The 15521-nt window shown below is 55.9% G+C and overlaps 1 protein-coding gene across 1 annotated transcript; it reads left to right on the top strand.

The window, feature by feature from the left end:
- Positions 1 to 3640: 3640 nt before the first annotated feature.
- Positions 3641 to 8168, top strand: TMEM129 (transmembrane protein 129). Its single transcript, XM_006893596.1, has 4 exons — positions 3641 to 3981; positions 6530 to 7004; positions 7675 to 7834; positions 7919 to 8168. Exons 1-4 carry the CDS (start codon positions 3777 to 3779, stop codon positions 8165 to 8167), a joined length of 1089 nt encoding a protein of 362 aa, XP_006893658.1. The 5' UTR covers positions 3641 to 3776; the 3' UTR covers position 8168.
- The last annotated feature ends 7353 nt before the right edge of the window (positions 8169 to 15521 follow it).

The following is a 15521-nucleotide window of genomic DNA, read 5'->3' as shown; positions in this document are numbered from 1 at the left end:
AACACGGGTTCAAGGGTGCAGGGCGATGTGAATCAAAGACCTGAGCCCATGAGAACTGGGTGGACGAGCGATCAGTGCCAGGCCCGGGGGGAGGCGGGGCAGTGCCAGCCTGTTAGGTCTGTGACTCTGCTAGTGGGGACCCTGAGAGGGGTCTGAAGCAAAGCAGGGGGAGGTCAGCTTGCACAGCGGCCGCTGTGAGAACGGAAGCGTGATGTTTCACACATGAGCAGCCTGCGCTCAGCTGTGAAAACAAGGGTCAGCGGTTTAAATTCACCCACAGGGGCCTCAAAGGGCCTGACTGGTTCTAAAAAACATTGCCACTAAAAACCCTTTGGAGCAGCGGTCTCCTCTGACACGCGTGGCTTCCGTCACCAGGTGTCAGAAACCACTCACGCAAACCCGGATGCCATGTGTGGGGTGTACCGGCTCAGGGGGTGGGTGTGGAGGACTCAGCACACAAGGTGGCCCCAGGTGGGTGAGCTTCCTGGCAGAGCGGGGGTGAGGAACCCTGTCTGACCGCTGTGATGGGGACAGAGCTGGGCTCAGCAGTCAGCACTGCGTTTCTAGGTCAGTAGCATACAGACGCCGTCCGAAGCCACCTCCAGAGTTACGTGCACCCAGATTTCCTGCAAAGGAGTGGCTGGCGCAGCCATGGAGTGGGTTCAGGGGATGGCTGGAGAAAGGGCTCAGAGGATGAAGGATTCCCTGACAGAAGCAGGTCCTAGTGCAACTCAGGACTGTCATCACTGACCTCCAAGGGTCAGAGAGCCTCACAGGAACGTGTCACTGACATGGTGGTGGCAAGTGCCCCACTGGAGTGGGTTCAAGAGAGGAAACGGTTTGGAGACGGCAGGTAGAGACTTGTCTTGAACAGGACTGCAGCAATGCGCAGCCAGCCGTCTGAGGCACAGACTGGTTTCTCACCACTGGAGCATGAGAAAAGGGGGAAAAAACCCCCAAGAATGAATAAAGTTGATGATTAAAGGGCAAAGGACTGACAGACGACATGAGCCTCAGCCCCCACGACTCAGAGCAGAAGCAGGCAGGGCCCGGCTACCATTCCTCACTGCTCTGACAAAAGATCACAACGGGCCGCTGGCTGAGGAGAAGGAAAATGAGAACAAAGCTCTAAATCATTAAAAAAAAAAAACCCCAGGTTTGCAGATCAGACAAGAGACTGCTGGAACCCAGGACCACAGCTTCAGCTGCCCTTCAGCTGCAATCCAGCCTGTAACTGATTACAGGCACAGGGGAGCGGCTCCTTAAACAATCAGCTACCCCTGATCAGAGGGCCTGCGTGTGCCCAGGGTGAAGCTCACAGGCAAGCGAGGGGGAGGCTAAGGAATCAAGTGGGGAAAGTGCAGAGACAAGTGGGGACTGTCGTCAATGTTAGGAAACAACAGGTGTGTTAACCTGAGCTGGTAAAGACCCACAGTTGAGCCTCCCGCGGGTTTTCTGAGGCTGTAAATTGCAGGGGAGGAGACTGCCTCTTTTTCTCTGTTGGATTTGAACCACTTGCTTTTGGAGTGGCAGCGTTAACTCCTTTCTAACCAGGCCTCCCCAGTTTTAAAGTTAGGTAGTCTTTATTTTATTTTATTTTAAATTATTTGTGTGTGTGTGCATGCACGTGTGTGTGTGTGTGTGTGTGTGTGTGTGTACCGTCAAATCAGATCTGACTGGTACAGGAGGAGATTGCCCCTCCTTCCTCGGCAGAGCATCTGGTGGATTCGAACCGTGTGCCTCTGTAATATTAGGTAAGTCTTGAGTGGATCCTACGAACACCAAACATGAACTCTGTCTTGTCCTGAACCATCCTCTCTGGTGGCCAGCCTCGTGGTTAAGCGGTTGTTTGAATCCACCAGCTGCTCCAGGAGACAAAGGTGGGCACTCGGCTCCGAGAATTTTACAGCCTCTGAAAACCTGCTGGAAGGTCAGTGCTCGGATAACGTGGACTCAACAACAACTTGCTCGTCAACTTTCAGCGCGTGTCTGGAATCGGTCAGCTGCTGAGGGACAAGGTTGGGCAAAGCTCTTCTGGAGCCCTTTAAAGCCTCAGGAGGGTCAGCGATGAGTCGGTCCCCACGTCCACTGTGAGCTCTCACTCCAATCACTGCACAAAGGGGAGTGAACGCATTGCACCAGAGCAAACGTGGCAAAGAGGAGTATTTTATTCTAGAGACGACTGTCATGTAATAGTCTGAGAAAAGGCTCCAGGGAGGAAGAACTCATGGCCACAGGAACTGATTCACTGCGGGGAGGGGCAACGACGGGCCTGGACGGCAAAAAGGGAGGCGAGTGCGCTCAGGACAAAGGCGGAGGCAGGGCCGCATGTCCTCCGGGATCAGCAGGACGGGCAGCTCGGGGGTCGGGGGGGGGCGGTGTGCGAGGGGCCCCCCGGGGTCGTCCTGCTTTGGACACCAGCCCCTCGCGGGCCCTCCCCTCCCCCGCTCCCCCAGCCCCAGACCGCAGGGCGACCCGCCAGCCTTTCGGGCGCGGTCAGTGCCCCCCACCCCCGACACGGCGCCGGGAGGGACGTTTCGGCGCGGAGCAGCGGCCAGGTCAGGGGCCTAGGCCTCAGGAGCCGGGGTCCGGGGTCCCCCCAGCCCGCCCTGCGCCCCCGCGGCCAGGGGCCGGCCCCTCCCACCGCGCCCGGGGCGGGGACCTGGAAGAGCTTTACCTGCCCGTCCGCCCGCCGCCGGGCTCTGGGCCTGCGCCCAGTCACTCGCCGAGAGGAAAGAGAGGGAGACGCAAGCCCCGTGGTCGCGGCCGGAAACTGACTCCGGGCAGCCAAAGGCCAGTGGCCAGTATCCCCGCCCGAGATGAGCCGCTGGCCGCGCCACCGATTCAAATACCGACGGTTGACTGTGCGGCCAATCAGCGCGCGGGAGGGGCGGGCGGCGCACGCAGCTGCGGAGCCAATAGGAGGTCGCGCAGCCGCGGGCCCCGCCCCTGTGCGCCCGCCCTCCCGCTGTCAGGAGCGAGGGGCATGCTGGGAGTCGGGGCGGGTCCCCGAGACAAGGCCGGGCTCCCGCAACCGGAGTCCCGGAGAGCACCCCAAGGACGGGTGTTCGCGGGAAGGCTTCTTGGAGGTGGTGGCAGAGGAACTGACGTCGGCTACAGAATTCGGTGCCCACTCAGGTCCATGCACCTGCCGCCTACTTCCGACAAGTAGTGACTGGGTCCTCCTGAGGATCTAGGACCTGCGGGGACGCTACTGGGTTGCGCTGCATGGCAGTGCCTGGGCCTCGGAGATGCTCTCTCAGGACTCAGTTTCCCTAAGTGTAAAATGAAACAAAGTGCAGCACCACCTGCAGAATGGGTCTTGGGGATGGTAGCCACTGCTCCGCCTCCCATGGGTCCTTGCGGCCGGCAGGGACTCCATCTCCCAGAACACCTTGCGGCCGACTGCAGGGGGCGGGGCTCCCTGGCTTCGGTGCGTCATGGGCGGCCAGGACTCATTTCCCAGCATGCTCTGCGATTGACGGGGACTACATTTCCCAGAGCGCCGCGCGGCCGGGCCGCGGGACTCCATATCCCAGAACACCTTGCGGCCGACTGCAGGGGGCGGGGCTCCCTGGCTTCGGTGCGTCATGGGCGGCCAGGACCCATTTCCCAGCATGCTCTGCGATTGACGGGGACTACATTTCCCAGAGCGCCGCGCGGCCGGCCTGGCGGCCCTGGCCACAACTGACAGCTGGGGCCCGGATGCCCAGGCCTTTTTCCCGCGACGGCGTGGACGGCGATTTCTGCTTGAGCGGCTTCCCCGCGGCAGCGCCATGGACAGCCCCGAGGTCACGTTCACACTGGCCTACCTGGTCTTCGCCGTGTGCTTCGTGTTCACCCCCAACGAGTTCCACTCGGCCGGGCTCACCGTGCAGAACCTGCTGTCCGGCTGGCTGGGCAGCGAGGACGCCGCCTTCGTGCCCTACCACCTGCGCCGCACGGCCGCCACGCTGCTGTGCCACTCGCTGCTGCCGCTCGGTGAGGCTGGCCGGGCCGCTCCTGGGGGCTGTCACCTACCTCCTCGCCCAAAGCCCTCCGGTCCCGCCCGTGGGCTCCGGGCCGGGGTCCCCCGCCCGTGACCCTGCCCAGTGTGGTCACCTCCGACCCCGAGGTGGGACTCGCAGGGCTAACGTTGGAGCTGTGGTCCTGTGACTCTCAGTATCTTCAGGCACACCCCTGCCACCCGCAGAGCGTGACCCGGATTTCAGGGGTCCCCACCTTCCTGCTTGGGGCTTCTTCGTCCCTAGAAGTGGGATGTTGGAGTTGAGACACCACTGGAGGGCATTCTGAGTCTGCAGGGGCTTCTCCTGGCCAGTTTCCTGGTGGGAGAGGCCAGAATTCAGACCAGTCTCAGTGGCCCTTTAAAGAGAGGACCTGGGGAGGGGTTCCCTGAGGTTCTCTGTCTAGAGCTCATTGCTGGGGGGTGGGTTTGGATGTGTACAGCTAAGATCTGCCCAGCCCAAAAGCATGATTTAACCGTGGTGGGCTTCAGGCATAATGAATCAGGAGGAGGGCAGGGTGGGTGTGGCCCGGGTCTCCCTCTGCCACCAGGAACAGTGACCTCAGCGCCTGGCAGTGCTGACCAGAAGGCCAGCAGCTTGCTGGGGGTAGGACGACCCGAGAGTGCCCATCAACACCTGTTCCATGCTGTGCTTGGAATAATGGAGCCCGGGAGGCGGCTTTGCCTGCCTGCGCCCATTAACGGTTCAGGGAAACAGATACTGATGCGGAGGATGAGAGGAACAGCATCAACCACCTGCGAGGACACTTGGGAGCCTAGGAGTCTGAGTTGAAAAGAGACGGCCATGTGCTTGAGCACAGCTGCTTATGTCTGCCACTTGAGGGTCAGGGGGTGTTCCTGGCTGGCAGCTACAGTTGGCCGAGCTAGAGGTGTGGTGAGACAGCCCTGTTGTGTCTGCTCTGGCATGGGCATTTCCTGACAAACTGGGTCCAGAACCTGGGGAGAGTGCTTGGGGGTCAGGCAGTGACTGAGGCCAAGCCAGCTTGATTACTGTCTTGTGTATGATAAGGGGCAGGAGTTCCCAGAATAAGGCACGGGTTCAAGAACTGATTATAGCCGGAGGGCTTCCTGGAGGAGGTGACATTGCTGTAAACCTGAGGAGTGCAGGAAAAGCAGGCTGGGATGAGGAGAGGATGAAAGTTCCAAGTTGGGGGAGTCATGGAGGTGGAAGGCTTTGGATGTGAGGCCAGGACACTGGTTACTGCCCAGGGGCCAGCAGGGGAGCTGGGGACAGAAGCTGGCTTAGAAGCAGCTGGCTTGTGGCAGCCACATCCGTAGTGCCACAAGGATGTCTCCTGGCAAGATACAGTGGCCTGTGCCAGGGAGAGGTGAGGTGGATGGCGGTTGGGAAGTGCAGAGATGGCCTCAGTGTGGGTGGGCACAGGCTTGCTGGGTGTGAGAGGCTGGGGCGCACTGGCATCCCAGTGGGTGATAAATGGCCAGGAGGAGTAGAGGCCCAGACTTGGAGCCCCTCAACGCCATCTAGCCCCTCACCCCCACCCCTGGGCCCCCTCCAGGTGTTATGTGGCTTCTCTGTGGACTGGGAAAGGCCTGAGGTAGTGAAGCCTGACAACAGCTGGGAGAGCTGCCCCTGTCTCTCCATGTGGGGTTCCTGCAGTCATATCCCAGCCTGGCCTTGAGGCATGAGGCCCACAGGAGCCCGCGGGGCGTCGGCAAAGATGCCGCAATCCTTCCAGATGCTGTGGATGCAGCTCAGATGCTCCCCGTCGGGGACTTTGAGTTGGGTTTCTGCTCTCGGGAACCAAAGAATGCAGAGCTTTGTGGGCCCCGGCCACCCTCTGTCTCCACCCTCAGTCTGCATCCTCAGCACCAGGGCTACACTGTCCTCTCAGGAAACTCGGGCCTCATGTGACCAATCCAGGAGAAGCCAGTGAAGTTGGGTCTTTAAACAGCTAAAAAGTTCACACATGTATCCACTACCTACCACCACTTAACAAATTTTTCTAAGATTTTCTGTTAAACCTGCTCCTCGTCCTTGTCCTCACTCTGGGCGACTCAGGTGATCTGCTGTGTGTCCTGTCATTCTTTTGAATAAATCCTGACAACTTGGCTCCAGACGTCCCAGGCACTTTCTGCCCCACTCCTCTGCCCAGTCCCTCTTGGGAAGGGTCTTGGCTCCCATCAGCATCCCCAGGCCTACCACCTGGGTCTTGGCCAGACAGTGGTCACCTTTCAGTGAGGTACCGTCGCATCATTGGGTTTTATTTTTGCTTCTCTAGGTTTTTCTAGCTTCTTAAATCCTTGTATATTACTTACATTAAAACAGGTAGTAAAGTGAAAACTCTGCCCTCACCATTGTACCGTGTCCTCCCACTGTGGACGAGGTGGAAGCAGGCCCCTTTGCACAAACTTCTTAGGCCTCCAGGGACCAGACCAGTGCTGGGGACAGGAGAGGAAGTGCCTGCTCTCTAGACCACAGGGGCAGCACCGGGGCCCTGGGTGGACAGTCCCCAAGCTCTGCTCAAGTCCTCCTGTCCCTTGCAGGCTACTATGTGGGCATGTGCTTCGCAGCTTCGGAAAAGCAGCTCTACACGCCTAGCCAGGCCCCAGAGGCCTGGAAGTTCTTCCTCCTGCTGGCGGTGACCCTCCCCGCTGCAGCCTGTGTCCTCACTTACTGCTGGTCGCGTAACCGGTGGGCTGGCCACCCGCTGGCCCGTACCCTGGCCCTGTATGCCCTCCCCCAGTCAGGCTGGCAGGCGGTGGCTTCCTCCATCAACACCGAGTTCCGGAGGATCGACAAGTTTGCCACCGGGGCACCAGGTGCCCGCGTGATCGTGACAGACACCTGGGTGATGAAGGTGACCACGTACTGCGTCCACGTGGCCCAACAGCAAGACGTGCACCTGACTGTGACAGAGTCGCGGCAGCATGAGCTCTCCCCAGACTCCAACCTGCCCGTGCAGTTTCTCACCATCCGTGTGGCCAGCACCAACCCCTACGTGAAGCCCTTCGACATCCGGTAAGTGGTGTCCCATGTGCGGTCAGGATCTTCTGGGAGTGGGTGGAGATGTGGGCGCTGGCTGTGGCTCAGGTGGGAATGGGAGCCTCCAACAGGGATTGGGTCAGTTCGTGCCTGCCAGAAGCCGACCGTAGCTGGGGGGTGGGGGGGACGGCCTGTGTGAGCCTGTGGTGACTGGGCGGCAGCGGGCACAGGCCAGGCTGTGTGACACCACCCTGGAGGCAGGCCGGGCGGAATCCCATGGTGGGTACTGGTTCTGGCCATCCCTACGTGGCCCAGGCCTCCCACTCCTCACCTACCTGTCTGCCCTTAGGGCTCTCACCCATGTCCTCCAGACACCCAAGGTTTCAGGTGCTCTGTCCCCTCCCTGGCTACTTTCTCAGCGTTTGGGGAGCAAAGGGAGCTACCTCAAGGACAGGAGACATGGTCACAGCCTCGGCCCTGCACCCTCTGTCCCTGTGTATGGCCTGCTGCCTGCCCTGTGCCCTGGGTGACACCTTTCACACCCGGTGAACCGGCTGTTACCAGGAGCTCTCTGCACCCTGGGTTCCTTGCCCTCCCCTCCCCAGGCCTCGGCGGGGCATGTCCTGGGGCGCTGGCCCTTTGTCGTGGGGTGCAGGCCCCTGTTGCACCCAGGGTGTACAGCCCCTGCCCGCCCTTGCTCCCACAGGCTCAACTCGGCGGAGTATGGAGAGCTGTGCGAGAAGCTCCAGGCCCCCATCCGCAGCGCGGCCCACGTGGTCATCCACCAGAGCCTGGGCGACCTCTTCCTGGACACCTTCGCGTCCCTGGTGGAGGTCAACCCGGCCTACTCCGTGCCCAGCAGTCAGGTGGGCGGCGCGGGGCAGGTGGGCGGGCTGCGGGGCCCGGGGCCCCCTCACCGCACTGACCACTGACCACTCTCCTCCTCGCAGGAGCTGGAGGCCTGCATTGGCTGCATGCAGGCGCGGGCCGCCGTGAAGCTGGTGAAGACCTGTCAGGAGGCCGAGGCCGGCCAGTGCCAGCAATGCTACTGCCGCCCCATGTGGTGCCTGACCTGCATGGGCAAGTGGTTCGCCAGCCGTCAGGACCCGCAGCACCCCGAGACCTGGCTGGCCAGCCGCGTGCCCTGCCCCACCTGCCGGGCCCGCTTCTGCATCCTGGACGTGTGCACCGTCTGCTGAGCCCGGCCCTGCCCGCTGGCCCCGCCCCCGCGGACATGATCACGCCCAGTGGACACGGCCACGCCCCCGGGGATCTGGGCCACGCCCCGTGGACAGGGCCACGACCCTGGGGATCTGGGCCACGCCCCGCGGCCCTGGGCAATCACGGACCTGGCCATGAACCATGGACCTGGCCCCAAGGGCTCTCACCCCAAGTGTCTACCTGCTCTCCCCTGGCCCTGGGGCCCCGCCTCCTCCACCTGCCGCGCCCGCTTCTGCATCCTGGACGTGTGCACCGTCTGCTGAGCCCGGCCCTGCCCGCTGGCCCCGCCCCGGTCACACCCACACAGCGAGGCCCCGCCCACGCAGACTCGGACCCGCCCTGAGGGCCTGGCCCCGCCCCACAGACTCTGGCCCTCAAGGGCTCTCACCCCAAGTGTCTACCGGCTCTCCCCTGACCCTGGGGCTCTGCCTCCTCCACCTGTCTGTCCTTGGCCTCTCCGCGAGGGCAGGTGCTGCTGTGCGACCCCCAGGCTCTGCCCCCAACAATCTTCACCTGGGCCACCTGCCTTACTTAATCATAAGGACCAAGACTGATCCTTAGTTACAGTCGAGCCCCAAGTGCATCCAGCCGTGACCATCTTCCCTGCCTTGGCCCTACCTGGTCAGCAGAGGTCCAGTGCCTTTGGTGTGACCCAGGAAGGGTGCACAGCCTTGGGAGGTGCTCCCCTCTCCTATGTGGTAGGAAGTGGTTTGGCCAGGTAGCTGGCTGGTCCGTGCATGGTGCCCCTGCTCGCAAGCTGCCAGTCCAACTCCGAGTCCAGGGGAGGGTAAGGTCAGTGCTGCCTGGGTGAGGCCAGCCCCAGAGGCTCTGCTGTGGGACGTCAGGTACGTCTGCCTCCTCCAGGGCCAGCTGGTGGCTTTGTGTTGTGGGGACCATCCTACCTTGGAGAGGGGTGTGCGGGTGCTGGCACTATCCTCGGAGCCTTCTGTAACCCCCACAAGTCCATAGATGGCCAGTGCACAGGCACCGACCCTGGAACACCGAACTGAATGAAGCCTGCAGCTGCCTGCAGCAGCTCAGCACCTGGAAAGGATCCCATTGCAAGAGCTCCCAGCACACGGGGGGCCAGACCGCTGAAGGTCATTTTGTCCAAATCTGGCAGATGAGGGGCCAGCAGGCTAGGCTCAGGATGCACGGTGGCAGGCTGATGTGACAGCAGGAGGAGGGAGCTTGCTGCTCCAGGGTGGACTCCCCTTCACTTTGGGGTCCTCCCTCCTGCCCTACAATCCCAAGCTTCGGGCTTCCAGCAAACAGGATGGACGCCTCCAGGCCTGGGAGCAGAGGCCCAGCCCCACAGCCCTGGGGGCAGAGCCCCCTTCCCAGGGTTTTAGGTATGGGAGTATTTTTACACAGGAGTGACTTAGTTTTATAAAGACAGGTTTATTGTAACTACATAGTACCACATTTAATAAAATGGTAATCTAAAGTTGCACACTTTTCCCAAGCAGAATGTTTTGTTGTACCCGACTCAGAAGTCATGCTTTTAACAATTGGGGACACTGACCGGGGATGTTTGACAAGTGCTCCTAGAAGTGGAGGCATTAAGCCCACCACACTGTGCTGTTTGCCCTGTTCAGAACACAGAGGGCACACCTCGTTAGAAGGTACCCACAGGGGCCTTGCACGCTGCCAGGCCCCCTGCCAGCCCAGTGCAGCACCCCTAGTCCCAGGCCGGCCACAGAGGAGGCTGGGAGGGGCAGGTGGATGGGGGTCCCGCAATCCTGAGCCTGGGTGTTCTCATGAAGATGTCCTGGCTAATCCTGTGACCTGCCTGAGGGGTGCTGGGCTATAGGGGCTGACCACTGTGACCCAGGAAAGCTCAGGCTCTTACCAGGCCATTGAGGAGCCCCAATGTGTCCCCTTCTCCACATGGGAATGAGCATGGGGGCTCCCTTCTGCCCTGAGCTCACAGTAAAGACCACGCTGTTCCTTTGGGGGACCAATGAGGCCAGGGCAACAGACAGACCCTCTCCCTGACCACCCTGAGCAGCAGCCAATGACGCCCCTATACCTGGAGCTGCCATTTCCCCATAGTACCTGGGCCCCTATCCCGCTTGGGTGCTGGGGGCCCTTATGGCTAGAGAGACCCCTAAATTCTGGCTGCTGCATGCCCCACACTGCTCCCCGACCTCAGGCATCTTGGGGAAGAGGAACAGGAGGACTCTAGCCTTCTTGATGGTTTTTTTATTGCTCACTCTTTGGCCCACAGAGCCCTTTAATTATCCTATTGCGACTGCTTGTAATGGTGCCTCGGGGCTCAGGACAAGGCTGACTGTGGTGTTCAATGATATGTGCCCTGGAGTCGCTGTGACTATGTACAATACCTCTGAAGCCTGCCCTTACTGAGCCAGTCTTGCTGTCTCTGACATGTTGTTATGAGCCATCCAGTTGCTCATAGTGACCTTATGACAACAGCCCTAAACCCTTCTCTATCCTGTGCCAACCTTAACTGTCTCTGATACACCTACCTCTATTACCCCAGTCACTGAGGAAATCCATCTCATCATCGTGGTACTAGGGATATTGTAGCCGATGTTAGATGGATCTTAGCTGAAAGCAGGGAATACCAGAAGAATGTCTACCTGTGTTTCATTGATTATGCAAAGGCGTTTGACTGCGTGGATCACAACAAACTGTGGCTGACTCTGAGAAGAATGGGAATCCCAGAACATTTAATCGTGCTAATGTGAAACCTATACTTGGACCAAGAGGCAGTCGTCAGAACAGAGCAGGGCAACACTGAATGGTTCAAAATTGGGAAGGGTGTATGTTAGGGATGTGTCGTGTCCTATCTCCATACCTTTTCAACCTGTATGCAGAGAAGTTTATCCGAGAGGCTGGGCTCTATGAGGAGACGCATGGCGTTAGGACTGGTGGAAGATCTATCAACAATCTGCGTTATACAGATGACACAACCTTGCTCGCTGAAACTGAGGAGGACCTGATGCACTTACTGCAGAGGGTCAAGGACTGCAGCCTTCAGTATGGTCTGAGGCTCAATGTCAAGAAGACATTCGAGAAGATTCTCACCACTGGACCAATTCGTAGCATCAGGATGGATGGTGAAGAGATTGAGATTGTTCACAGCTTCAGTTTGCTCGGCTCCACGGTCAACACTCTTGGCACCAGCAGTGAGGAAATCAAAAAACGTACTGCGATGGGAAAGTCTGCAGTTAGGGACCTCTTTAAAGTACTCAAGAGCAACGGTGACTCTCTAGAGACTAAGGTCCGCCTGATACAGGCTATGGTTTTTGCAATCACTTGTTATGCATCAGAGAGTTGGACAATGACTAGGGAGGACAGAAGGAGAATTGATGCCTTTGAGCTGTGGTGCTGGAGAAGAGTATTGAATGTACCATGGACTGCCAAGAAAACAAACAGATTCATCATAGAGAGGGTTAAACCAGGCTGCTCCTTGGAGGCAAGGATTCTGGGGCTTCGTCTGACATACTTTGGACATGTTGTAAGGAGAGACAGGTCTTTAGAGAGGGACATCATGCTGGGTAGAGTAGAGGGACAGCGCAGGAGGGGAAGACCCTCTATGAGGTGGATCGATTCAGTGACTGGGGTAATCGGGATGGGTGTGTCCGAGGCAATGCAATTGGCACAGGATAGAGCAGGGTTTAGGGCTGTTGTGCATAGGGTCGCTATGAGTCACAAACGACTCGACGGCACATAACAACATCAAGGGTCTTCCTCTCTTGCGCTGTCCCTCTATCCTTCCAAGCATGATGTCCCTCCCCAAGGTTTGGTCCCTCCTACTATCTTCCATAGTCATTGTTCAGCTTTCTGTTAAATAGCAAGTAATTGCAAAGACTATGCTCCCAAGCCAAAGGTCGTGTAGCCCTGGTATGTCCACTTGCTGTACAGAGGTAACTCGTGGTTGCTGTGAAGCTGAACACTGCAACACCAATGAGTTAAATGGTTACCCATGATGGACAGTGTTTGGTGAAACTCCCCAATTAAAACAAGCTTGGAAGCAGGAATGGCATCTACTTCCATAATAGCTTGCCTCTGGAAACCCTATGAACCTGGAGAGAGGACGAAAGTTATACAGGAGGTGTCCAGGACTTTGGTTCATAGGGTCTTGTATGAGTCACCTGGGACTAGATGGCAATTAACAACAACAACAACACAGCCTGGATCAGGCACACCTTAATCTCCAGACAAATATCATTGCTTTTCAGTACTCTGGAGGGGTCCCTGACAGCCACCTTTCCCAGTATAATTCGTCTTTTAATTGACTGGCTGCTGGTACCAAGAGTGTTGATTATGGAGCCAAGTAAACTAAAGCTTTACAATTGTCAGCCGAGGACAAAGAATAAAGAGAGGGGACACCAAGAATGGAGGAGAAAACAGTGTAAAAGCAGGGGGCAAACAGCTATAAGAGTGAAGCCCTCAAGCCAGCCTTTCTGTGGCTTTATTGAGGATCATTGAGAAGTAAATAACAAACAGAAATCTTTTGCAAATGAAGCTGAGTTTCTATTGTCAACCTTAGGCTTATCTCAGAAGGGAGAGGTTAGTAAACACAATCCAAGAATTGAGAAAAAGCCTGAAAGTCTGCCTTGGCTCTTGACCCCTGTGACTTTTCTCAGGAATTCCAGCCTGTATCTGTACCTCCCTCATATCCTGATAGATTGTTGTTGTTAAGACTCATAGGGACCTTATGTACAAGAGCCCTAAATCCTGCTCTCTCCTGTGCCAACCTCACTGTCTCTGACACACCTACTCCTGCCACCCCAATCACTGAATCGATCCATCTCATCAAGGTCTTCCTCTCCTGCCCCGTCCCTCCACTCTCCCAAACATGATGTCCCTCTCTAAGGACTATTCCCTCCTTGAAACATGTGCAAAATATGTCAGACGAAGCCTCAGAATCCTTGACTCCAAGGAGCAGCCTGGTTTAACCCTCTCTAGGACAAACCTGTTTGTTCTCCTACCAGTCCATGGTATATTCAACACTCTTCTCCAGCACCACAGCTCAACGGCATCAATTCTCTATCATTCCTAGTCACTGTCCAGCTCTCTGATGCCTATAGCACACAACTGTGAAGACCATAGCCTGGATCAGATGCACCTTCATCTCCAGTCTAATGTCGTTGCTTTTCAGTACTTTGCAGACGTCCCTGACAGCTGACTTTCCCAATGCAATTTGTCTCTTGATTTCCTGGCTGCTAGACCAAGAGTGGAGCCAAGCAAACTAAAACTGTTAACTCTCTCAATCTCTTCACCATCCATCCTGATGCTGCCAATTGGTCCAGTGGTGAGAATCTTTGTCTTCTTGACATTGAGCCTCAATCCATATTGGAGGCTGCAGTCCTTGACCCTCTGCAGCAGGTGCTTCAGGTCCTCCTCAGTTTCAGCAAGCAGGGTTGTGTCATCTGCATAACGCAGGTTGTTGATGACTCCTCCACCAATCCTGATGTCACATTCCTCCTCGTACAGCCCAGCATCCCGGATGATCTGTTCGGCATACAGATTGAAAAGGTATAGAGACAGAATACACCCCCGGCGGACTCCCTTCCCAATTTTGAACCATGCATCCTGATATAGCATTAGGTTTTTCATTAATATTTAATTTGAAATTTGACTTCCTACAAACAATCTCAGTCTTTTCACTGCCTATCATAATGCTGCCAATTGGCCCAGGGGTAAGAATCTTTGTTTTTGGCGAGCTCTGGTGGCCTAGTGGCAAGAAGCTGCAACTGCAATCTCAGAGATGCATGGTTCGAATCTACCAGGTGCTCTGCTGGAGAAGGAGGAACCATCTCCTCCTGTACCAGTCAGATCTGATTAGATGGTACACAAAAAAATAATGAAATAAATTTTAAAAAAATAAAAAAGACAACAAAAAAGAATCTTTGTTTTCTTGATGTTGAGCTTTAATCCATATTTAAGGCTTTTTTTTGTTTTGGTTGCTTTGTTTTGTTGTATACTGTAGAATCTGATCCAACTGGCACAGAAGGAGATTGCCCCTCCTCCAGCAGATTATTTGGAGGATTCTAACTGCTTGTCTTCGGGATTGCAGCACAGCTTCTTGCCACTAGCCCACCAAAGCACAGCTTCAATCCATGTTGAAGGCTGCAGTCCTTGACCTTCTGCAGCAAGCACTTCGGGTTCTCTTTGGATCAATAAGCAGAGTTGTGTCATCTGCCTAACTCAGATTTGTTGATGCATCTTCCTCCAATCCTGATGCCACATTCCTCCTCATAGAGCCCAGGCTTCTGGACGATCTGTTCTGCATACAGATTGAAAAGGTTTGGAGACAGAATACATCCCTGGCATACATCCTTCCAGATTTTGAACCATGCAGTGTTCTGAGGACTGTTTCCTGGTCCAAGTATAGGTTTAGCCTAAGCACAACTGAATATTCTGGGATTCCCATTCTTCTTAGAGTTAACCACTGTTTATTGTGATCCACACAGTCAAATGCCTGCCCTCATTACCCTAGTCACTGTGTCAATCCATCTCATTTAGGGTCTTCCTCTCCTGCACTGATTCTCTTCCCTTCCAAACATCTTTCTTGGATCCACAATTACCACTCTTGGTACCAGCTGTCAGGAAAGCAAGAGACACATTACACTGGAAAAATCTGCAGTCAGGGACTTCTCCAAATTTTTGAGGAGTAGTGATGTTAGTTTGAGGACTAAGGTGAAGGTGTGTCTGATTCGGCCCATGGTCTTTCCAATCATTTGCTATGTATCTGAGAGCTGGACAATGAATAGGGATGACAGAAGAATTAATGCCTTTGAATGGTAGTGTTGGAGAAGAGGGCTGGACATCCCATAGATGGCCAAAAGAACAGACAAATATGTCTTGGAGAGGGTGCAGCCAGGGTGCTCTTTGGAGGCACAGATAGTGAGGCTTTGCCTCACCTACTTCATGCATGTTGCTAGAAGGGGCTGTTCTTTGGAGAGGGACATGATGGTTGGAAGGGTGGAGGGTTGGTGAAGGAGAGGAAGCCCCTCAACCAGGTGGATTGACACAGTGACTGCCACAATGGGCTCTAATGGGTCAGGAAGTGTGAAGATGGCACAGGATAGGACAGGGTTCAAATCTCTTGTTCATAGGGTTGCTATGAGTAGTACTCAACTCAACGGCACCTAACAACAACAACAACCTCCAATACCACAACTCAAAGACATATATTCTTCTTCTATTATCCTTGTCCAACTTTCATATGCATAAAAAAACAACTGAGAAGACCATGGCTTAGATCAGGTGCACCTCATTCTCTACACTGTCATCCTTGCTCTTTAATACTTTATCAGCAGAGTTGTACAGTAAGATATATTTTAATTTTTATTTTTT

The sequence above is a fragment of the Elephantulus edwardii genome, unplaced genomic scaffold, assembly GCF_000299155.1.
Source record: "Elephantulus edwardii isolate Elephantulus edwardi_28Jun2011 unplaced genomic scaffold, EleEdw1.0 scaffold00129, whole genome shotgun sequence".
Taxonomy (NCBI): domain Eukaryota; kingdom Metazoa; phylum Chordata; class Mammalia; order Macroscelidea; family Macroscelididae; genus Elephantulus; species Elephantulus edwardii.
The sequence above is the reverse complement of the archived record's forward strand: the minus strand, read 5'-3'. Positions and strand labels throughout refer to the sequence as shown.

Excerpts from the sequence above, each read along its gene's own strand:
- TMEM129 (XM_006893596.1), top strand. The coding sequence starts at position 3,777 with ATGGACAGCCCCGAGGTCACGTTCACACTGGCCTACCTGGTCTTCGCC. Across the intron at positions 3,982-6,529 it reads CCACTCGCTGCTGCCGCTCG|GCTACTATGTGGGCATGTGC; the intron begins GTGAGGCTGGCC and ends TGTCCCTTGCAG. Across the intron at positions 7,835-7,918 it reads ACTCCGTGCCCAGCAGTCAG|GAGCTGGAGGCCTGCATTGG; the intron begins GTGGGCGGCGCG and ends TCCTCCTCGCAG.